This window comes from Primulina huaijiensis, chromosome 1 (genome assembly GCF_012295235.1).
Source record: "Primulina huaijiensis isolate GDHJ02 chromosome 1, ASM1229523v2, whole genome shotgun sequence".
Classification (NCBI taxonomy): Eukaryota; Viridiplantae; Streptophyta; class Magnoliopsida; order Lamiales; family Gesneriaceae; genus Primulina; species Primulina huaijiensis.
This window is the reverse complement of record NC_133306.1, coordinates 26,240,767-26,264,223: the sequence shown is the minus strand read 5'-3', so window position 1 is coordinate 26,264,223 and position 23,457 is coordinate 26,240,767. Positions and strand designations below refer to the sequence as shown.

The window sequence follows — 23,457 nt, the reverse complement described above, 5'->3', positions numbered from 1 at the left end:
AATTACACTTGAAATTTGCATACCATTTTTTATTCAAGTGAAATGATACAACAGTAGCGCATAGAACCATTTTTCTTCAACTTTTTATTTTTGAAAGCACTGAAGCTGTACAAATAATCGGTACATTATTTTTTTTTATGCTACATAGATTATTTTGGTGGACAAAATTGCTTCCACAGTTTAAATCTCAAATATAAACTGCATGCTGTTTCTCGGGAATACTTATATATATTTATACACACACATAAATACCCTATACATTGCTGCTATAACTTTCTGGTTGATCTGGAGCCATGATTTGCTTGCAAGTGTGAAGCATGTAATTGCATGCCCCAACAGCTTCTCCCACGGTTAGAAAGATCCAATCCTGGCCTATAGTTTCGAGGAACTTCGACTTGTTTAGCTTCTTCATCACCTCGGCTCCTGGATTGGCCAGTGCTAGCTGCTCAAGATCACACCAAATTCCAATCAAGAACTGAAATAATCTTGAAATTGTTCCAAGTTATTAGTAATTTCTTGACAAGCAAAGGATAACAGAAAGCTGATCATTTGAATTTACCTTGAGCCCTCTTCGATCGATGATCTTCTTTAGCTCGTCAAGCATGCTGATTCCACTTGTATCGATGTTTCCAACAGCTGCCAAGTTCAAGAATTCGATTGGTTGATATGTTAAGCCTTTACATTTAAATTTGGAAATCCCTAACACTCACCACTCATATCGAGTATAATATACTGCAATTCCGTTTCTCCCAACGACTTTATTCGGTCTTCCTCATCGTCTATCCACCTCGAAATTCTGGAACAAGAAAACCATAATTTGGGTTCACAATTGATTGATGATTGTGATGAATTAATGACCCAAACAACAGTTTTTTTTTTTTTTTTATGTGTGTACTGTTTGTTACCTCTCTCTCAAGTAGCTTGCATTGGCAAAATAAATGGGAGCATCAATTTCAAGAATTAGAACTCCGGGAACTCTGCTGGTATTGGAATACTGATCCACATTTCTGTAAACCTTGGAGTTGGGAATATTACCAAGAACCAATGTCTTTGGTCTTGCAACAAATAGAAGTACTCTCAAAATAGATAGTCCAATCTGCAAATCCAACTACACGTATTAACGTCATCGTATTCCAAACTTTGAATGGGGTGCAATTTAACGTACTTACCGCCATGACTAAGCCAATTTCGATACTGGCGAAGACTACGCCAAGGTAAGCACTCATGCACACGACAAAGTCGAATTTGTCGATCTTCCATAGATGGATGGCCGCTTCATAGTCAATGAGGCCAAGCATGGCGGCGATTATGATTGAGGACAGGACCACTATCGGCGTATAATGGAACAATGGGATAAGGAACAACAACGTTAACATGACAGCAAATGCCATTACAATGTTTGAAACTGCTGTTTTACATCCGGCGTTGAAGTTGACGGCGGAGCGGGAAAACGGACCTGAAATCAATCAACAGACAATTATGTTACTCATTTTCCTTCTGTGTTAGTTTTTTAATTAGAAATTATAATATATTCAAATCCCAAACCTGTAGTGAGGTAACAAGAAGTGCAAGAACCAGCAATATTCATCATTCCAAAAGCAATCATCTCTTTGTTTCCATCAATGTTGTAATTCTTGAACATGGCAAAGCTTCTACCCACTGCTATTCCCTCCTGTCCAAATTAAGATATTATACATTAATTACAGCTTTAATGATATATATACATGTGCTACACAATAAAGGGTGGGAGATTATTTATATATGTGGGAGCGAAAAGGACGTACGGCGAGGGCGATGATGCCGGTGACTATTCCTGTTTTGATAGTTGTTGGCAGATACTGTGAGTCGAAGTTTAGATTCATTATTGATGGTGGATTTATTCCTTTCTCCAAATGTCCAATCTGTAAGTTAAATTATTTCCGAACCATGCAAGATCAGATTTAAATATTATTATCTAAACATGCCCAATGAAGACATGCATGAGCAATTCAATGATTATTACAAATAACACAATGAAATATAAAGGATGGATTAGGTTCAATTCATGTATATAATATTCAAGTCGAAGCAAGCTCAGGAAACGCCAAATTCGAACTCACATGATCAGGTAAGGCTAAACCGGATTTTAGAACTGATTCAATACTTACGACTGGATTAACTCGATTGCGCCGAAAATTGGGATATTAAATTCGATACTATTAAGTGATGAAAGGGAAGGGTGAGGCTCACCACTTGGACCCCATGCTTCTCAGCATGGGTAAGGTATACAAGAAGGCTTCCCAATATCACAGACGTCAATGGAGCCATTGCTGAAATCCAGAATAGATTTGGCTTCTTTTTGCTCTGCATTTCAATTACCAAATTCAATAAAACATCATTAATATTCATTGGCAAAATAAATTTATAGTTATCATCTGTTAATTACAATATTTAAAACACAATTAAATGATTTATGAGTTATATATATAAATTGGAGAATAAATTAGTACAAGTGTCCTACACTTGATTATAAGAATTGAATTAATTCAGACAAAGATATGCAAACCATTAATTTGACGTTATACACAATTGTCAAAGTTTCGAGTTTGACGTTTGTAATTATATGTACACATTCACAAGTAATTAATTATTATACATATTTTGAGGCTCAAAAGGTATTAATAAAGGTAATATTGATTTTGCACTCAATGCAAAAGCCGCCCACCCAATGGCATCTACTTTTATCTTTCCTTATTATGGAGTTGGCTGAATTTGAAAATATCCAAGCACAGATTGGAGAAAATACTTGAAAGGAATAATATTTTAATAAACAAAAGCATTCTTACGAAGTATAGTTCTTGTATGAGATATTAATACGATACCGAATATAGCATTGAGACGAACTTACGAAGTATCTGGACAGCAAGAGGTAGAAAAGAAAAACAAATCCAAGAACAGCACTCTCCCATTTCCACTGCAAATTATCAGATACAGCAAACTATTGAATAGACATATTATTTCAACTGTAAATTCAAGAAAAAGAGATAAATAAACAAGAAGAACCTGATGAATCTGGGTAAAAACAGAGCGTATAACGTCGATAACATCTGTAGAATGAGTGAAATGGGATAATCCAAGTATCCCTTTCAACTGCTGGAGGCTCACCACCGTCGCGGCTCCTCCCATGAACCCTACTATTGTTGCATGCGACAGGAAGTCCACGATAAAACCTAATCTGCAACAATTGTACGCAAGAAAACATGAGTAAATTTATCATCATCGATCCAAAAAATTGTCTGAAACACGATTTGGCCGTAAGGATCCCATTACCTGAAAATACCTAAAGAAGCTTCAAAAAGCCCGGCGAAGAGAGTAGCAGTAAAAGCAAGATGAAGATAGAGTGTAGGATTCTCGTTTGGATTCACCACAGCGCTCAACATAGAGGCTGTGAGCAGTGATCCCACGGCCACAGTCCCCACTGCTAAATCTCTTGAACTCCCCATTACAGCATAAATTAATGGCGGAACAAAGCTTGAATCTAATAACAAATCGTCAAAAAAAAATGTTAGCTACGAAATTTATTTATATATAACATTTTCTAGTAAAAAAAATTATAAACTTTTGCTCACAAAGGCCAAGAATTGGAGGCAAATTAGCAAGTTTGGCGTAACTAATCCCTTGAGGGATGGCGAGGCTGGCTATGGTGATTCCGGCAATGAGATCAGATTTAAACAAGTCCAATGTGTAACGGGGACCCCACTCGAATACTGGAAAGATGTACTGTAACCCTAATGCAAACTTCTTCCTCGGTGGCTGGTTTTTGAATTGGCGGAGGGGGTCATCGGGGAAAAACATTTCTTTTAGAGTGTTCTTTAACGACTTTATGAATGGTTGTGGTGGAGGAACCGTGGCACGGTGTCTCCGTACTGGGTCGAGGATATAGTCATCGTTCGGTGACGGATAAGTATACTCGGCCCTAACCATTTTAGGGTTAGCAAAATGTTCAGAAAAATTTACTTGTAAGAAGGATTTGTAAGAATCTGAGAGTTGTGGAGTGAAGGGTGCATGGAGGGGAATTTATAGTGGAAGTCTGTCTTCGGAGTACCTACTTGGCAGGGACAAGAAAATAAAATAATATAATATATTTAGGAACAATAAAGTGTGATTTATTTTTATTGCCCTCCATTATTAATTGATTTCACCTCCAATATAATGCCTCTTTTGATATACCCGTTTAATTAAATATTTTTGAAAAAAATTACAAACCAATTAAATGGGAAAAAAATCACTAAAAACTGTATTGTCTCTCTATTTTTTAGGCAAATAATTATATATTCATATTTTGATGTGATCATTAGACAATACAAAATGGTTACACACACGTACATCACATAATAACTTTTAAAATCCAAATCCCAATACATCCAACTTCAAAAATTATATATGTTTATAATATTATAAAGATTATAAAATATTCTTAAGGTCGAATTTTTCTAATTAAATATGGTAATGGCACACAGTTTAACATATGATATAATACCAAATATTTTAATTGGATTGTTGTCTCATCAAATCTAGCTTAATCGAATCAAATATAAATATTCTTTGGCCGAGTATAAATAAGTAAAATTATATTTAATTTATTCAGGTGACTACATAAAAAATAATGGTGTTCTATATAACTATATATAATATGGATTTGGATAATTTGGAATCTCCTTCAATTCTTATCATTTAATAATTTTTTTTATGATTGATATAAAATATGCGCAAATTAAATTGAAAGTGAATAATTATCCCACTTAGAGATTCAACTACTTTATAATTAATCATATTAATTTGAACTAAATTTCGACCAGATTCGAAGATTAAAAGCTTAAATATAATTTAGTTAATTCTTGTAGCAAGGTGGGCAGTCTTCTTTCTATCGTGGGTTTAACTGTAGGCAGTCAATTGGGTGGGTTCTCGAAAACGTGTCACATTATCCTCTTGTGGGTTCATCAAACACATTTCCTACAGAATACTAACTACTTTTGATTGGGCTCTTTCTACCATTCCCCAATTACATGGATCGCGTTCGTCATTATCTTTCACCATTATATAAATTAAGACGGTTCTTACTAACTTTTTAGGTCGACGTGATACATCAATATAAACTCTACATACTCGTACAAACCGTAATGTGGTTTTTTCTTCCACTAAACACCTTCAACTTTTATTTTTCACGTTTTGTTTTGTAATGATTTTGAAAATATTGGATTTTTTGGGTCCAATTTATACGTAAAATCAAATGAATAGTGTATGCCATTATTAATAGTCTTCAGTACAGTTAACGGATTCTGTTTAGTTTGTATCCCAGCTAATTTTGATTGATGACGATTATTTATTCGACCACACACTAATTATCAGTGCAGGTCGTCGGGAGTCGGGACAGATAACAATCCTTCAATATCTGACCTTTCGGAATATCAAACCGTTCCAGTTCTACCTTTATTTCTGTTGGGTTCTTACTATTTATTTATTTTCTAAAAATAATTATTTTTATTTTTACTTGCCATCGTGTGATTGGGCAAGCAATTTGAAATCGATTTTGAGTCGAAAAAAACACGTAACTAGTCTTTGATTGGGTTGCAATATTTGAAAATTGATTAATATGTGTTGAAACTGATGGGCCACGTACGGTACAATTCATATAAATAACAAATCATTAAAAATTAGTTTTGGAGAATTGTTTTACCAAAATAATTAAATAAAGAATACGTTTGACAAGTTTTTATCTATGAGACGAATCGATTTAGTCTGTATTTAGAGTTAAAAGTAATATTTTTGGTATAAAAATAATGTATTTTAATATATCACATCAGGTAAATTATATGTCTAATAAAATTAATCTATCTGACAGTTTTATAAGAGTTTTGTGTTAAAATTATGGGCATGATATTATGAAGATAAGAATTTAATATGTATAAAAAATTTTATTTTATCTTCTTGTCTTAATTAGTTTACCTTATATTTTTGCATGATGTTTTAAATAAATGAAATTGTTAAATTACGATAGTAGGATAAAATGATTATTAAAATTTTTCTGATTCTTTAATAATCACGTGGGAATTAGCGGTCAACTAAGGGTCAAAATTGAAAGTGCTTGTTTACGGCACCGCGATTCTGTGGCATGGCGTCCCCGATTCCGCGCTTTTGAATAGTGGATATATGTTTGATACTAAAATCTTTGTAATATTTATATATAAAAAGTAATAAATATATTAAATAGTTTTTTAAAAAATGTTATATTCCTGGAAATAACGAATTTGAAGGGGAATTTTAGGAAATCGACTCAAAATTAGGGGTATTTTGGGGAATTCAATAATATATAGTAATTTAAACATTCATCTATTTGAGGGGTTTCCTGTTTTAGGAAAACGATTTCTCCTTGGCTTCTCTTATATATGGAGAGATTCACCACAATCTTAATTATATTGTAAACTCCAAAATCAATTTTCTCACGTAATATTATTTTAATTATAATAGTTTTTTTAAAATATAATTATGATAGTTAATGAAATCTTTTCTTTTTCTCTTTTTTTAAGTATCATATAACAAAGTTTATTTAATTTTCGAGATAGTTTCGGTAAATTCGTTAAATCTTGAAAAATCTTGTTATGTACTTCGAGAAAACTCGATGCGTTTCATGTGTATTGTGATAGATAGTTTTTCATGAGCAACATTTGCTGATGATGAGAAAAAGAACAAACCGTGGTTTTTGGGCTATTTTAAAATATTATTGAATATATATTTTTGATAAAACAATAAATATTTTGGTAAAACAAAAGATATATTACATTACTACTATCAACTATATATTTATTTAAAACAACTTATATTTAATCTTACAACATGTTTGATTCATACGAGTTATAAGTTAGTGCAATTATTGTAATCGTGATTATTGAAAAACAATAATTGTCTCTACCGAAAAAATGACCAAAACAGTAGTGTTTGAATTACTCTATTAATACTAGTGATAGTTTTTTATATATCAACAAGTGTTTGATCCTTAAAATAACTAAACTTAAAAAAATTATAACAAGATGATGAGTTGAGTTCTAAAAGGGATGGAGAATTTTTTATGTAAAATTTACAAAATCAGTCAAGGCCCAGCCTACTTGTGATAATGTCTGCTTTGACCCGAGGACTCACGGCTTTAAAACGTGTCACAAGGGATTGCTATACGGTCATTTAAATGCACAGCATCTCTCCCGTGGTTTAGCGATGTGAGATTTCGCCTAAAGGCCTTCACTCTCCTTTCGGGACTCAGCGTCCTCGCTGAGGTTTGTCACGCCATCCCAAATTCACGCGGAGTCGTTCTGATATCAAATGTCACGACAATAGTTTCTATAAAATAGGCATCGCACTAAAGTGGACAATATCACAAGTGGGATGAGTAATGAAAATCGAATATCAATATTTTCTATAAAATTGTGTTACTATGTTTCTTAAAATAAAGTATAAAGCATGAGAAAGAGACACAAATCCTTTGCCCAATTTGAAATACAAAAGTAAGTTGACTATATGTACCACTTGCTTATCAAGGTTCCGAAAAAGAATTCTACGAAGAGCTCTAATTTGTTGACTATTTTATTAAATGGGACCATACTACTTACGCATTTTCCGAACTTAAATATATTAATATTCGGTTTCTTTATATTTATAAAGGCAAAAAAATAATAAAAATTGCACGTAAGAACAGCTTGTCAATAAAGTAAAAGAATCCAAAATGACTTTACTTGTGATATTTGTTTTATTTAAAAAATCTATATTTTGAATTAATATTTTCAATTAATTATAAGTAAGATCAATTATGTAATATATACTGAATTCGTTTTATAAAAAAAATCAAGTTCGAAAAGTGGTGTTTGGCAATTCAGGAGAAAATCAACAAGAAAAAAATGTTTTGTATAGATAAAAAAATCACGGGCAAACGTTGACAAAATGGACACCAAAAATCAAACAGTACCTAAAAAGTATCGATTAAAATTTAAAATTGTGGCTATAATTTAATTTCCAATCTTATTTATAATACTCTACATCATGTATATATTATATAATACTTTTTGGTGCCTTGCAAATTTACAATTATTATTTGCATGAATTATTTAGATAGGATACTTCAAGTCACGGTTGTTGAAGAAAAAATATGGATTTGCTCACTTATTTTTTTTTTAGTGATTTTTGGAATTTAATCAGAATAGCCAATTGGATATTTCTATTGGGAACGACATATTTGTTCAACATTTTTTGTTACACAAATATATATAATATATATGACTATTTATTTAAATTGGAGATGATTATGATACGGAATATTTCTTTACTCCATCTCGTGTAATATTTTCTACTATGCAAAGACATGTGTGTGTGTGTGTGACACACACACACACACACACCCACACAATTCGTGTGCGAGATCTTAGCACCTAACCAAAGAATTTAGTGTCTTAAACTCACAAAAAGGTTAAATAATTTAAGTTTTAAGACTTGACTTTTTACCCAATTATATCGAAAAAGTGAATAAAAAAATGATTATTATATTGAATGAGTTCAATATCGAAGACGAAAGCGCATCAATTTCTAGTCTTATTTTCTTACCCAAAATGATTACTTATTTGAAATGAAACGAAGTCACTTCACAATTGGATTTAGTAAATTTGACGTTTTTTTATTACGAAGAAGCGATTGTGCTATTCATTTGACACACATATCTGCTAAATCAATGATATGAGGTATGAAATCTTTATATTTTCAAAATATGCGATATTTTTTCTCTAGCGGCGATATTCTAAAAGAAGAGAGACTACTGAGTGACGACTGAACGAGAAATAAACATGAAGCACGAGTAGAACGGAATGATTCGGAAATATTTTTGGTAAAAACAATCTAATAGATGTAATAGAGCCAAAAATTTGAAATATTACTAAGTTGGCCAGCCTTCTTGGTTTTTTTTTTTTTATTACATCACACGCGGGAAGGGGGGATAGAACCCGGAGAACCGGCTAATCCGACAGGAGTGAGACCACTGAGCTACAAATCCTGTCTCTGCCTTCTGGGTTAATTAGATGTATTTTTCATGCTATAATTTTTTATTTGGAAATTTGATTATGTGTTTTTTTCCACTTTCATGAAACATAATAATTGATATGAAAAATATATAAAATAACTAAAAACCACCTATAACTATCCATCTTGGCTTTCTAAGACTTTGTGAATACTTACGTATGCAGTCCCATAACTTGTGTATCAATTAACCTAATAATTTATTGCAGATATTGTTTCGATGTTAAACTTTTCTGTCGGGTAAACACCTACTCAAGTTGAACCATTTACCGGTTAAAACCTGTCAATATAATTTTAAAATAAACTTTATATATTTATATTACCGTGGTAGTTATTTTCAACTATTTATGCAGTAAAATAAATTGTTAGAATAAGTGAAAAGTGCAAGCATGATTCATGAAACATTTCAGTACTATTTACAATTACTCCCTTCGCTTCAAACGACGGTTCCATTATTTCGCTAAAATGCAATATGGAATTATTAACTTTAAATTAATTTATTTTTGTTGATAGTGACATTTTTGTGTAATGAACTCTAATTTCTATGTTTAAAAAAACCTTTAATTGCTAAATTTTTAAAATAATTCAATTACTAATTTATAATATAATGGCTGTTTATATTCCTATTACTGTCAATTAGTAAATGTAAATCCTTTAACTCTCGTGAAACGGTGTATATATATATGGGAGGGGTACTAATTAAGTTTGACAATAATAAATATATATGATCCAAATATTTACTATTCATTAGTATAATTGATTTAACTCCAAAATACATTCAATTTTTTTACATATATATAATATAATGTTTTCTTGATTTAATATGACCCTTCATGCTTGAATATCAATTGCATAATTCTCTTTTGTACAAAAGAGGAAAAGAGATCGAGTGAGAGACATGGAAATCACGATCCCATTAATATGGCCTCTATTTGGTGGGTCGAGACTCTGCATTCGGCAATAATTCACACTTTAATCATACAAAAAAAATTTTTAAAAAAATATTGTCGCTATTTTAAACAAATATATAATTGCATTGCTTTAATTTCGCGATCCATATTGATTTTGTGCTAATAATTGAGAGAGCGATACATGTTCTGTGGTCCTTAGCGATCAAAGGTGGGAAGAGTACTGTTCCACGGCATCGCGTAATCAAAAAGTGGTGATATGATTTGTGTTAATGTACGTACTATATGAAACAGATTTATACTATTACATCCACGAGAATGTACGTAGATTATTATTAATCCTGAAACATTCAAATATTTATGTGTCGTTTTTAAAAAATATTTCTAATTAGCATCTGAATCGTACCAATTAATACGGTTTTGTCTATACTCTACTTCTGAAATACGTTCTCTCACACAAAGCTCGACCTTTAGATCCTCAACACATGAATTGAATTCTTGTAAAATATGAGGAATATGGACATCAACTGTCAAAAATACCACATATCTTTATTCCTGAATCAAAAGATCAAATTAAATAAAGAGAATTAAAGAGTCAACAGCTCAGCCAAGCAAGACAAACATGCATGTATATATGAAAGCATGATAAAATATTTTAAGCCGAGATTTGAATCAATTAGCCCAAAAGAGAACATTTTGCTTCGTGATTCCTCGAGTCACAAATAAAATTTCCCCAAGTTGGTAATAAACAAGGGGAAAAAAACCCATGAAGATTGATCAAATCTTCCCAACAACTCTTTTTGTTTATCCAAATGCCACGCTTCTCAGTAGGTTTTTTTTTTAATTAACAATCATTGAGCACGTATCTATCCATGGGGATTAGAATTGCCCCACTATAGTAATAGATAGCATTCGGGAAAGATCAGACTCTAGTGGTGGGCATGCAAGCCCACTCAATTACAGATCGTGGATGCCAAATTCAATAGGACCTTTTTTTTCCCGTCTTCGCCTTTAATTTTATTTCATACTAGTTATATCAAGCACGGGTGAAATCAACATGCCAAGCTTCTCACTTTTTTTTATAAAGAATATTAAGTATAATAGGTCATAATTTGGATCAGCAAATTTTTTTTTTTCTTTTTTGAGTGCGGGAGATGACAGTTGCAATTAGGTTTCGAACGTGAGACTCGTTCCAAACTTGGGATCTTGGATACGAGATGAATTTGTTGGATCAAACTATCGAAACAATTTTTTCCCCTTCACCGTCAATATGTGTATGTCAAATGAATGGGCCCTTTTTTAGACCAATTTATTAGCAAAGTTAACCAGATCCACTAGACGCCATCCAACATGTTAGTCTTTGGTATAGTGTTGTCTTTTTAACTTGAGAATGAAATTTCATGTGGGTTTCAACTTTCGGGGTCTTGTTTTATTTATCCTGTGCTCCTATCAACTCGTTATTTTTAACATGTATTGATCATTGAGCTTACTCCGATTGTCAAGTCAGGCTTCCGAGTAACCGAGCTCCTAGCCGCTCGGACCGGACCGACAGGTGTTCGTAAAAAATATGTACATGAAGTAATATTATTAATCAAAATTATTTTTACTTCATAAGATATTTCTAATAAAAAAATTTAACTATATATCTACATTTAATAATACAAACATACATCTCCAACGCTATTTTTTTGTCCCTAATGGGCTATAGGATCATGATCCACATCCGTCACCCAGCCCATGGTGTCAGCAGGCCCAAATCTGGTTCTGGGACCATCGGATGAACGATTTCAAAAGCCCGAAAATAGATCTCTCAGTTTCGGGTATGGGTCTATGGGAGATACCATTGATCTCCTCCAACTTCAATACTCCGATCTCGTACAATTATCGACCGATGAAGTCCCGGCATCTCCCTGTGAAACCCAACGGCTAGAGTTGTTATCTGATCAAGTCTTGAATGACATCTGCTACCTTTGGCGCGAAAGCTCTCATTTCTCAGTAACGATGATCGGAAACAGATTCTCAAGGTAAAACCTCATTCTTATAATTAAATCATAATTAATTTACGTTCGCATTTTTTACTGTGGATATCTGTTTTTGGTAAGTGAGTAGGAGTATAATCTGGGAAGTGATGTGCCGCTAAAGAATTTGAATAAAATTGTGTCATCTTTTGCAATGCAGATGAAGTATGATCAAGAATTTATTGGTGAATTTTGCGAGTCAATGGAAGCTGAGGCTGATGGTTCAGACTTTAGTAATCTAGGGCTTGCATTTCTAGAATTAGGTCTTCTTCTTTCTCGAGTTTGATGCAAAAGACTTGGTGGGTGCGAGCTAGAGCATAGCTTTATTGCAATGTGGCACGGCTAAAACCCGTCTAATACATTATCATTCGATTCTCGATTATGTTGTTATCAAAGAAAAATGTAGAGGAAAAGGTCGTTCTGCCATTGATAGACGTAATATCGGGATTGACGATGAATCGGATTTGTGGCAGAAGTGGCATTTTGATTAAGGGATTTTCACCATTTTGACATCTCCAATGTTTATGTAATCTGATGAAAGTGATGCCAAAGAATGCGACTCTCCAATGGGCCACACATATTTGCAAATTGTGAGGAAGAGTCTCGTCCTTTCGGTGAAAGCTGCTGAAGGGAGTTTCATTGTTCAGGTGGGGGAATCCGCGGATGTGTTATCAAAAGGGAAGCTTCGAGCCACTCTTCATTGTGTTTCTAGACCAGCTAAGATAGACAATTTGAGCAGGGAGACTTTTGTCATGTTTTTGCAGCCGGCATGGAGCAAGATTTTTTCCCTTAGAGAATACCAAATTGAACACTTCAAAGGAGATCAGAATTTAGAGTCGGATTGTGAGGGAACAGGAGATACTGAGCATGAATAAGATGACTTGATTCGAAATATTAGAGGAACGGTTCCACCACTATCTTCGCGGTTAAAGGATGGGATGACATTTACTGATTTTGCGAAAGAAACCACGAGGAAGTATTATGGCAGCTGTGGATTGCAATCAAGCAGATAGGAAAAGATAATGTTCGAGTTACATTGAGTTCTGCTGTGCACTGATGTAGTTATAGTGGGAAAAGTTCATAGCTGCACAAGGTATTGTCAATAATGCAAGTCTTGGAAAATATCAAGCCGAATTGGACGGTTCACGACTATGGTTGCCTTCAAGGTCCAATGGCAGTTGTTAAGGGTGAGCTCTATATCAAGAGTAACGGCCAAATTTACGAGCAGGACAGGGATTCGATGCACACTGCTTAAGCTCAGAGGTTGTCAAGAGTTGGTATCTATAAGAATAGTTTTGTTGTTCTGAGCCTCAGTCAACGTTTAGAGAGAGAATCTCTCCCTTTTCTCTATCTTCGAAGGAACGCTGACATTGGTTCTTCTCGATGGTTCGAGCTTTGTTCTCTGTGATTTAACACTGATTTTAATCATCATCAGTATACTCTTGATTTCTGGAAGAAGATTTCAGTGCCATTGTTATTTTATAGAGCTCATGTTCTCGACAGTCTATGTGTTTGATCATTTGTCACAATGAATGGTGCGAGCACTAGCAGTGTTACTCGAGACAACAATCAGTGTGCTACTGGAGTTATTACTGATATGGACATGGAACAGACTGAATGTGAACCTACTACTGATGGTTCGAAGATTAAAAACACTTCTCCTCCTGTCACTATGGAAACTACCCCTCCTTACAACGTTCAAGTTAACAAGAGTGGAATAAAGAACACTCGAGTAACTTTTGCGAGCTTATTCAAGAACAACCGTATGGCGAATGCAAATTATAAATTGGAGTTTATGGACACGGGCACAGGAAAGTTGAAAATCGATGTAGATGAGATGGATTCTAAAGAAAAAACTTATGGTATTTGCTTGCTTGGGTATGTGATCAGTGGAAAACCACCTACTGCAGCTTTGTTTGACTTGGTTAAACGTTGGGGTAATGAGATTAAATTCCAAACACAAGAGAATGGGTGGATTGTGTTCACATTCCCGAGTAATGAAGCCAAAGATAAAGTGTTACAAGGAGGACCCTACATGGTCTATGGATTCCACCTATTTCTTAAAGAGATGCCAGATTGTTTTCGATTTAGGGAGGAAGATATGAATTCTATCCCCACATGGGTTCAAATTCATGGGCTCCCACCGGTTTGTTGGAACTTCAAAGTACTTAGTAAATTGGCTTCTAGAGTGGGAAATCCTATACACATGGATATGCTTACTCATGAGCGGAAAAGAATGAAATTTGCTCGTGTATTGATTGAAGTGGAGAACTCGAAACCAAGGGTAACAGAAATGGCAGTAGAACTACCCATTGGAGATGTCATGATAAAGTTTGAAGATGAACAAGATTTCAAGGTGTGTACAAAATGCCATCGGGTTGGGCATATTTCAGTTAACTGTATTCGTAATGTGGTTGATGATGACACAACACAAGGCCCCGTGGAAACCAACTTTAAACTCAATACAGCTAAGCTTACTAGATCTGTCAGTGTGATATGGAGGAAAGGAAATTCAAGGGGTCGATCCAGGTTTGGTAGAAATCATAAACATGCACCTCCTCGGACAAACTCCTTGAATGTTCAAACAGATAATAGTGTGCACACTATGGAGGGGAACATAGAAGAAAATAACAAAGGAATTGAAATACAAAATGAGGAAGAGAGCCACGAGAATATACCACCGATTCATGACAAGTCAGGTGAACAAAAAATAAACCAGTCTGCACTACTGTACCCGTGAGCATGGAGAAATGTGGAGGCACATTGATTGATGAAGAAGAGTTTCAGGAAGTCACAAACAAGAAGAAAAATAAAAAAACAAGAAAACAGCTAAGATTTCAGAAAAACAGAAGAGTGAGGAAATGAGGAATAGGGCAGTGTTCTTTGAGGGTATGGAAGGCTCAAGCTCTTGTGATACTGAATATGTGAATGCGGAAGACAATGTTACCAATTCGAGATATGTTGGGAATAAAAAAAAGGGGCGGCAACCCGTAATTGCCTCCGGTTCTTTATGAAGATAGCAAGTTGGAATATTAGAGGTTTTCATAAACCTCTAAAACAAAGAGGTGTCCAAACACTTGTGGACACCCATAAGCTTGATGTTATTGGCATTTTAGAATCAAAATTGGATACCATAGCTTTGGACAAATTGAGGCGTATCAGATTCTCATGTATGAAGGTGGCTCACAATTTTTTGCTTAATAATAAGGGTAGAATTATGGTTCTCTGGAACCCGAATAAGATTCGGTTAGATGTCATTGCTACAACCGAACAATCGATGCATGTTAAAATCCAGTGTTTGTTAACTGACAAGGTATTTTGCACATCTTTTGTGTATGGGTTTAATACTATAGTACAAAGGAGGACACTTTGGGATGACATGAAAACTTTTGGTATAAATTGCAAGCTACCGTGGATCATCTTGGGAGATTTTAACAATGTACTCTTCTCAAATGAAAAAAAAAGTGGCGTGAACATCAGGAATTATGATACGAAGGATTTTGTTGACTGTGTAGCCTCGCTTGATCTGATTGATCTCAAATTTACGGGATGTTTTTACACTTGGATGAGCCCCAAAGTTTGTAGCAAATTGGATCGAGTTCTTGTGAATAGCTTTTGGAATGTTTCGAAATTGGAAGGGGTTGCTGAATTCATTGCACCGGGTTGTCTCTCTGACCACTCACTGTGTATTGCATCTATACTTCAGCAGCAGAAAACAACAGCTAAGCCTTTCAAATTCCTCAACATGTGGACACTTAGTGATGAATTTATGCACACTGTTCGAAGAAATTGGTGTTTCCACGGTCATGGCACAGCACAATACCAAATTAAACAGTTGTTCAATGGATTGAAAAAGCCACTACAGCTCATTAACCGTAAAAATTTCAGCAACATATCGGTTAGAGCACAGGCAGCAAACAAAAAACTTGAGCGCTTGCAAATGGATATGTTAGCTTCGGGGATGAAAGATGAACATAAGGAAACTAATAGGAAAAATGAGATGTTACTAGAAGCGGAAAGGTTGTTTATTGCACAGACAGTCAAGATTAACTTTATGAAACAAGGTGACAGATGTACTAAATTCTTCCATGATTTGATTAAGAGACACAAAAAGAAATTTTCTATCATGAAGCTCACTAATGAAGAGGGAGCCACGATTATTGATGCAGAGGAGATAGCTCGTTGCTTCATTGATTATTATCAGGGGTTATTGGGGTGCAAAGTGGACAGAACAAATATAAACATTGCTGCTATCAGAGATGGGCCGTGTATACAGAATGACCAATGGGGTAGTTTGATAGCGTTAGTAACTACTGAGGAAATTTAGAGTGCATTGCATGATATTGATAATGATAAAGCACCTGGGCCGGATGGATTTGGGGCATTATTCTTCAAGAGTATGTGGGATATTATTAAAAAAAAATGTTTGCGCGGCTGTGACTGAATTCTTCACTTCAGGGAGATTGCTCAAACAGTGAAACCATGTTGTCATCTCTCTTGTACCAAAAACACATTCGGCTTCCACAGTGAATGAGTACAGGCCAATCTCTTGCTGTACGATTTTTTATAAGCTCATTTCTAAAATTTTGGTAAACAGATTGAGAGGCACAATGGCAGGATTAGTGGATGGGGCACAGGCAGCTTTGATTAAAGGGCGCTCCATTGTTGATAACATTCATCTGGCTCAAGAATTGCTGAGGAAGTATGCAAGGAAACGTGGATCCCCGAGATGCATACTGAAAGTGGATATTCAAAAAGCTTATGACACTGTGGATTGGGGATTTTTGAAAGAGGTACTCATTCTCTTGAAATTTCCTTGCAAGTTTATTAATTGGATTATGGAATGTGTTACCACTGTCTCCTACTCGATTGCTATCAACGGTAATCTGCATGGACATTTTGAGGGTAAGCGGGGTCCTAGTCAAGGGGACCTGTTATCACCGCTCTTGTTCTCACTTTGTCACGAGGTACTATCCAGGGAACTAAAACATATGTCTAGATCACCGGGGTTCGGTTTTCACCCAAAATGTATCAAACTTAGAATTACACACTTGGCTTATGCGGATGACCTACTCCTACTTTCGTATGGTGATACTCGAAGTGTGTCAATGATTATGCGGTGCTTAAATTCCTTTGGGAACATGGCTGGTTTGAAAATAAATGCGCTGAAATCTAACATATCTATGGGAAGCGTTGAAGGCTCATTGCGACATGATATCTTGGACATTACTGGCTTTACTCCAGGAATCTTACCATTCAGATATTTGGGAATACCTCTTGCTGCGAAAAGATTGTGTGCATCAGATTATGGTAAATTAGTGGATAATATCTCGACGAAGGTTAGTGCTTGGCCTAGACATTCACTTTCTTATGCGGGGAAGTTAGAATTTATTCGTTCGGTTATTCAAGGCGTGGAGTGTTTTTGGTTATCTATCCTACCGGTACCGAATTGTGTGCTTGACTCAATACATGCTATATGCCGCAAGTTCGTGTGGCCAACTAAACGTCCACCTATTGCTTGGAACACATTGTGTAAATCACTATCGGAGGGAGGAATGGGTCTAAAGAATCTGAAAGCTTGGAACCGTGCGCTGATAGCGAAAAGCTTATGGAAGATTCACGTGGGGAATGAGAAATTATGGATTAGGTGGGTAAATCACAACTATAGTTGCTTTGGAGGGGTTTGGAAATGGAGAAGGCACAAGGATGCCTCACCATTAATTAAGCAAATTCTTGACATTAGAGATGAGTTGATTGGAAGACTTGGCTCTGAGGAAGCTGCTTCATTGTGCTTACAGAAATGGTTTGGTAATAAGGAGGGTATCGCTCATGCGTATCAGTTCTTCGTTGGAATGACAAGAAATTGGCCTTGGAAACCTCTACTGTCTAGGACATTCATACTACCCAAGCATCGGTTCATACTTTGGTTATTTGCACACCGTAAACTCATGACTCGAGACATACTAGAATTTATCAATGATCGGAGATGTGTCTTGTGCGAACTTAAAGATGAAACTGTTGATCATTTGTTCTTCAATTGCAGTGTTACAAATCCCATTTGGAAGAGTGTTCGTCATTGGCTTGACATGAAGAAAATAATGAGATCTCCGATGGCTATATTGCGAGCTTTCAGAAGGCAGTATAGAGGTACCTCGATGTTGACAAGAATGAGAATAACAGCACTGGCTGCAACAGTGTACCACGTTTGGAATATGCGAAATAGATTAATGTTTGACCAAGAAAAATTCACCTGTCAAGATATCGTCATGAAGATTAAAATTCACACGTATCGGTCCATTCCTGAAGCAATTGAAGTAGCAAGCGAGTACGCGTGATTATTGTGGCATTTGATTTGTATTTTCGTATTATGATGTTTCTTGATTTTTGAGTTTCTTTGGGGATGCCCAGTGTATTTGTAACATTAACTTTTTACCCATTTTAATGAAATCAGTTTCATTAAAAAAAAAAAAAAGAATAGTTTTGTTGTTTTTCTTTTAAAAAAAAATATTTCGAAGGAGAAATTATTTCTCTATGATAATGTATCTTTAAAGCAGCCCATTACGATTATTGGGCCCGGAATCAGCCCAATAAGATTAAAGCCCTGGATGAACCCTAATAACAATCGTGTTCTGCGAATCCTCGTTCGAAGAAATGGAGGAAGAAAGCCAGCAGAAGCTGGAAGCGGAGGTTGTTCCGGCTCTTATTTCAGTCCATCCGGCCCATAAATCGATATCCGTATCTGTTGGGTCAGATATCCGGGTTTTCAATCTTGAGTAAGGGAAAAATTGGTAATTTTTTGTGTTTATATGAGCAAGTCTGCAGTACATCATGCACTGATTCAATAATTGATTTGAAGAGAACTCTGTGGAGTTACCCTTGTTGATGAAAATGGTGGGCATAAGGATTCAATTCGGGCAATTCGTTATAGCTTAAACGGGGAGATTTTTGTGTCAGCTGGAGATGATAAGCTAGTCAAAATCTGGGATACTAATTCTTGGCATTGTGTTTGTACCGTGTAAGCATTTTACTGAGTGTAGAAAACTTTTCTCTTGTAATAAAAAATAGTATGCCGTAGTGTTTACTGAATTTCGGTGAATGATCAGGATTTCAGAAAAAAGAGTGACTGCTGTCGCGATCACCTATGATGGGTCTTTTATATGTTTCGCTGACAAGTTTGGCGCCGTGTATGTTGTGGACATAGGAGACTCTGACAAAAATAGTAGGTCTCCAGTTCAAAAGAAGGCGGTTCCGATTCTTTCTCATTATTGCAGCATAATTACTAGACTGGTATGGAATTCTTCACCAACGTTTATGTGTTTTTATGCTTACTGGTTCTTGTGCAGTGGATTATCATTTGATGTTTTAGCTGTTTTAATTGTTACATTCACTCGGAATTAGTGCATACAGGTTGTGTTCATTTCTTATATTTGAGCAGCATGATTTGTTGTTTGACTTGTTTCAGTTGCGTTTTTACTGTCATCATGTATTCCATTTTCTTGCTTCAACCAAGATTCTCTTGCAGTTCCATTACATCTGTGATCGTTATGCAGGAGTTTTCACCAGATGGACGATACATAGTTAGTGCTGATCGAGACTTCAAAATACGTGTAAAACAACTTCCCCTACTTATCATAGTGCCAGTATCCATCTTGATTTTTGTTATTTGAAACCATTTCTTACAGAAGTTCGCACAGGTCACTTTGTTTCCCAAGAATCCCCTGAATGGAGCTCATGAAATACAGAGCTTTTGCCTTGGTCATACAGAGTTAGTTTCTTTCTTGTCCACTCTTGTGTACTCCTATCAATAATCAAGTTCAAGCTTTACGTTCTTTGTTTTGTTAATTGTGGTGGCGTCTCCTGGATAATGACTTAAAGAGGGAAGTTAGTTTTTTTGGCTTTGCAGCTTATGCTCGTTTTTTTGTACTCTCATTCTCTTATGCTGGTTCCCAGGTTTGTTTCCTGCCTAGCATTTGTCACCCCTCCGGATTATGGACAGGGCCTTTTGGTTTCTGGAAGTGGTGATTCAACGGTGAGTTAATTGATATACTTCTTCAAAGTTTTATGACTATAACTCCCAAAAATAACGAGCATTCATTTGCCATGGGCTAACCAAATCATGGTGGAATTGCAGGTTCGCTTGTGGGAACATGCCTCTGGTTCTCTTCTAGATACCTGTGAAATTGGTGCTGAGGTAAGTTGCTTGGATTTTTATTAAGAAGTGTATTTCTTGATTGAAATTCACCTTTCCTTGATTCCGAACAACAAATTTGCAATCTGCAATTCAAGCCAAGAATATACCTTGTTGGCTTGTTTTCCATTGAAATTTTCTAGGAAGAACTTATTTATGGGTTTTTTTTGGAAGATTGTTATGGCGTTAGAGTTCCTAATTCCAACTCAATTCTCTTAATTCTTATCAATAATAAAAAATATAAACTTCATGTTTGGTTTAAATTTTCTGTTCTTGAAGGCAGGACTTCTACATTCTGATGGAAGAGAAGATGAGATATTGCCTGCTGTTACAGATCTCTGTGCAACTTCCGATGGTTCTCTAGTTGCAGTAGCCATTCAGAGGTATGTAATTTTTGTCACGTTTATACTTCTATGTCTGTTGATATTTGATAAAGTCTTCGTTTCGACCAAAGCTTGTCAGGCGTAATGCTTTTACGATGCAACCACCTTAACCGGACACTCACTAAGATCAAAGTTAGTTCTTGTTAGCTCTTCAAAATTCTTGAGTTGTCTGAGCGAGGTAATTTTCTTTATTATCCACCCTCTTTTTGAATATTTCTTGCAGGTGTTTTTTGTTGAAGGAGAGACGTTTATTCCAACCAGTGTGGGTGCTTCCTCTTTGGCCCCCATGTTATGGATGGTAATGGGTGCATCCACTTTACACACGAGTGATTCTGAATCTTTGGTTCGTGTGAGGACTATTTCAGGCTTCATTGCAAACAACTTGGAATCAACGGAACATGAGACCCTCGTCTTAGAAGATACTGATCTACCTGGTGGAGAGCCATTGCTTCAAGCGCTTCAAGGCAAGTTATCGATGGGAAAAGAAGCTTTTGTAATAGCTTCCGAGGCAGTGAAAACAGCAACACGGAATTTGTTAATCAAGAAACAATACTCAGCAGAGAGACGGGAGTTGAGAAAGCGAGGTAGAAATGATAAAAAGGGCCAAACAACAGCTGAGGTATAATGATTTCTGAAATTTTTGAGGTTTGGCTGGCTAACATTTAACTTGGTTCAGAAGTCCCATAATATTTTTTGTAGTACATTGAGATATTGAATTTAAAGTGTGTTAAGAACAGTTGTACTTTAACGTCGATTTCGAGATTAATCATGTAATTCTATTGTATGTTTTTATCATAAAAAAAATTTATATTTTTTGGGACTTCATTGTGCACGGTCCACGCTTGTTCTGGTAAAGCATAATTGTCTTTGCATCACAATAATTTATGCGCAGAATATTTTTAATGATCGAATCATTCATTTCCTCTCGTTAACTTACAATTTGTTTATATTCATCATTTTTTCCACGTACCATTTCTTACTTTCCAATGGATTTGGGATTGAATTATTTAAGTATTCACTTGCTCAACACCTCTTGTTGTCTTTAAACTAGATATCAATAGGGATTGGATAACTACAGTTTTTCCCATCTCTTTTGGGGATTTTTTGGTTTCCTTTGCCTGGTGGTGATAGTGTTTTGGGCGAAAAATAAGAAGAAAAGGCCCGTTTGGTAACAGGAGTGGCCGTGGAGTAAGATTTTAACTGAGTTAAGAACAACCCTGATCCGGATGAAATGTCCTGCAACTAACGCCTTGAAAATGGCCGCCAGATACCGACCCAAACGACCCACCTTTTGATGCGCCATTGCCACGGTTTCTACAATAACTCTGACGGTGATTCGTGTGATGTGAGGCCCGTTATCGTAATAACGATTTATTAACATGCAATCACGATTAATCAGTAAACAGCGGAAAAGTGAGTTAAAAATTTGCGTTTGGGCCTATAAAAATTTCGGCATGACCTTCTCATAAATAGGACATACCAGAAAATCAAATACTTAAAATAAACAACATATGCACTCAATAAACATAACAACATAAACATGTGTCAGCCAGACACACAATCATGACATATACAAACCAAAATATCATAGAGCCGACAAGGCTCGATAACACCATAATACAATCCTCCAAATATATACATATAGTATCTGGGAAACAGCAACACCGCGCAGTACCTAAATACAACTGAACCTACTCTCAAGGAGCTCTGGTACTTCCTGAGGCTTCCTCTCGAGCACCTGAAGTCGAACCACCTGTACCACCTGTCATGTCCACACACAAAAGACACGACAGCCCCCTCTCGGGGGTCAGAAACCCAGTACGAGACATTAAGAAACCACGATATATGATATAGAAATGCAATGATGACATGCATGAATGCAATGCATGTATAGGTGCAAGATATCAGGATATCAGGAATCAAATGATCGATATCAACAATCATACATATATGCTCGAGCTGGTCCACGACTCAGCGGACCGTGCCTGGGATATGGCCCAGCCTCGAAGCCAGCAACTACCTAAGCCGGACCGAATCAAGGTAGCCAAACATCTCCAGAACACCATATCATATCATATATACAACGGATCTCAACCGAAATATAACTGGATCTCAATAGCAGATAGGCTCAATATGATATGTTCAGTGGTATTGATGTGTCTAACTAAAATAAAATATGTGTTAACAAAAGAAATATTTTATTTTATTTTGCACATCAATTACCAACTGATAATATGCGAGTCAGCATATAATATCACATAAATCAACAAATAGCACATAAATCACACAGAGGATCATCAGATGTCTCTGTCAGACATCGTGAAAATAACTGATCTCTACGTACCTCAACTATTTTACCAGTAACTTAAATCTTCAAGAAAGTCCTGAAAATGCCAACTCAGACAATTCACCTGAATATTAATTTAAATGGTCTTATTATCATATAAAAATTTCAGAACCATTTAAATTCACTAAAAATCCAATTTCGACAATTTAAACATTTTAAATTCCTAAAATTCCAATATTCGTCTAAAATGCCTAAAATCAATTATAATTAACAATTCTAAGGCATCGAACTCGCTGATACTCGATTTATAGTCTCAATTTAAACATTCTGAAAATTTTCGATACCTCGAATCAACTCAAAGTTTGTACCTACATCCAAAAATATAATCAATATCAATATTGATATCAAATTTAACCAAAAATTGAGCAATCCTTAGACAATTTCTAGAATCATAATTTATACCTCAATATATATATATCAAAACGAAGCTTATGACTCAAAGAACAAAAACCCTCAATCAATTTCCGAACTCCGGCGACGTATGGTGACGATTTAGCGGAGAAAGGCGCGGCGTTTTCCGATG

General features: G+C 35.5%; 3 protein-coding genes and 1 long non-coding RNA gene across 4 annotated transcripts; 2 read left to right on the top strand and 2 right to left on the bottom strand.

Annotated features, from left to right (window-relative positions):
- Nucleotides 1-54: 54 nt before the first annotated feature.
- Nucleotides 55-4,041, bottom strand: LOC140989922 (sulfate transporter 3.1-like). Its single transcript, XM_073459463.1, has 12 exons — nt 3,609-4,041; nt 3,310-3,517; nt 3,043-3,214; nt 2,888-2,953; nt 2,230-2,343; nt 1,785-1,901; nt 1,546-1,672; nt 1,170-1,456; nt 906-1,096; nt 711-796; nt 560-636; nt 55-442 (listed from the first exon to the last, which is right to left on the bottom strand). The coding sequence occupies exons 1-12, from the start codon at nt 3,961-3,963 to the stop codon at nt 254-256; spliced, it is 1,989 nt and encodes a 662-aa protein (XP_073315564.1). The 5' UTR covers nt 3,964-4,041; the 3' UTR covers nt 55-253.
- A 9,503-nt stretch (nt 4,042-13,544) lies between these two features.
- On the top strand, nt 13,545-16,343 carry LOC140973020 (uncharacterized). Its single transcript, XM_073435544.1, has 2 exons — nt 13,545-14,715; nt 15,133-16,343. The coding sequence occupies exons 1-2, from the start codon at nt 13,545-13,547 to the stop codon at nt 16,341-16,343; spliced, it is 2,382 nt and encodes a 793-aa protein (XP_073291645.1).
- A 2,251-nt stretch (nt 16,344-18,594) lies between these two features.
- LOC140989958 (uncharacterized) lies at nt 18,595-21,361 on the top strand. The gene is made up of 10 exons (XM_073459522.1): nt 18,595-18,789; nt 18,873-19,031; nt 19,120-19,303; nt 19,567-19,623; nt 19,711-19,781; nt 19,967-20,045; nt 20,148-20,207; nt 20,484-20,587; nt 20,659-20,719; nt 20,811-21,361. The coding sequence occupies exons 1-10, from the start codon at nt 18,668-18,670 to the stop codon at nt 21,210-21,212; spliced, it is 1,299 nt and encodes a 432-aa protein (XP_073315623.1). The 5' UTR covers nt 18,595-18,667; the 3' UTR covers nt 21,213-21,361.
- A 576-nt stretch (nt 21,362-21,937) lies between these two features.
- On the bottom strand, nt 21,938-23,457 carry LOC140989952 (uncharacterized). Its single transcript, XR_012177602.1, has 4 exons — nt 23,337-23,457; nt 23,219-23,242; nt 22,932-22,998; nt 21,938-22,349 (listed from the first exon to the last, which is right to left on the bottom strand). It is a non-coding gene; the product is annotated as an uncharacterized lncRNA (long non-coding RNA).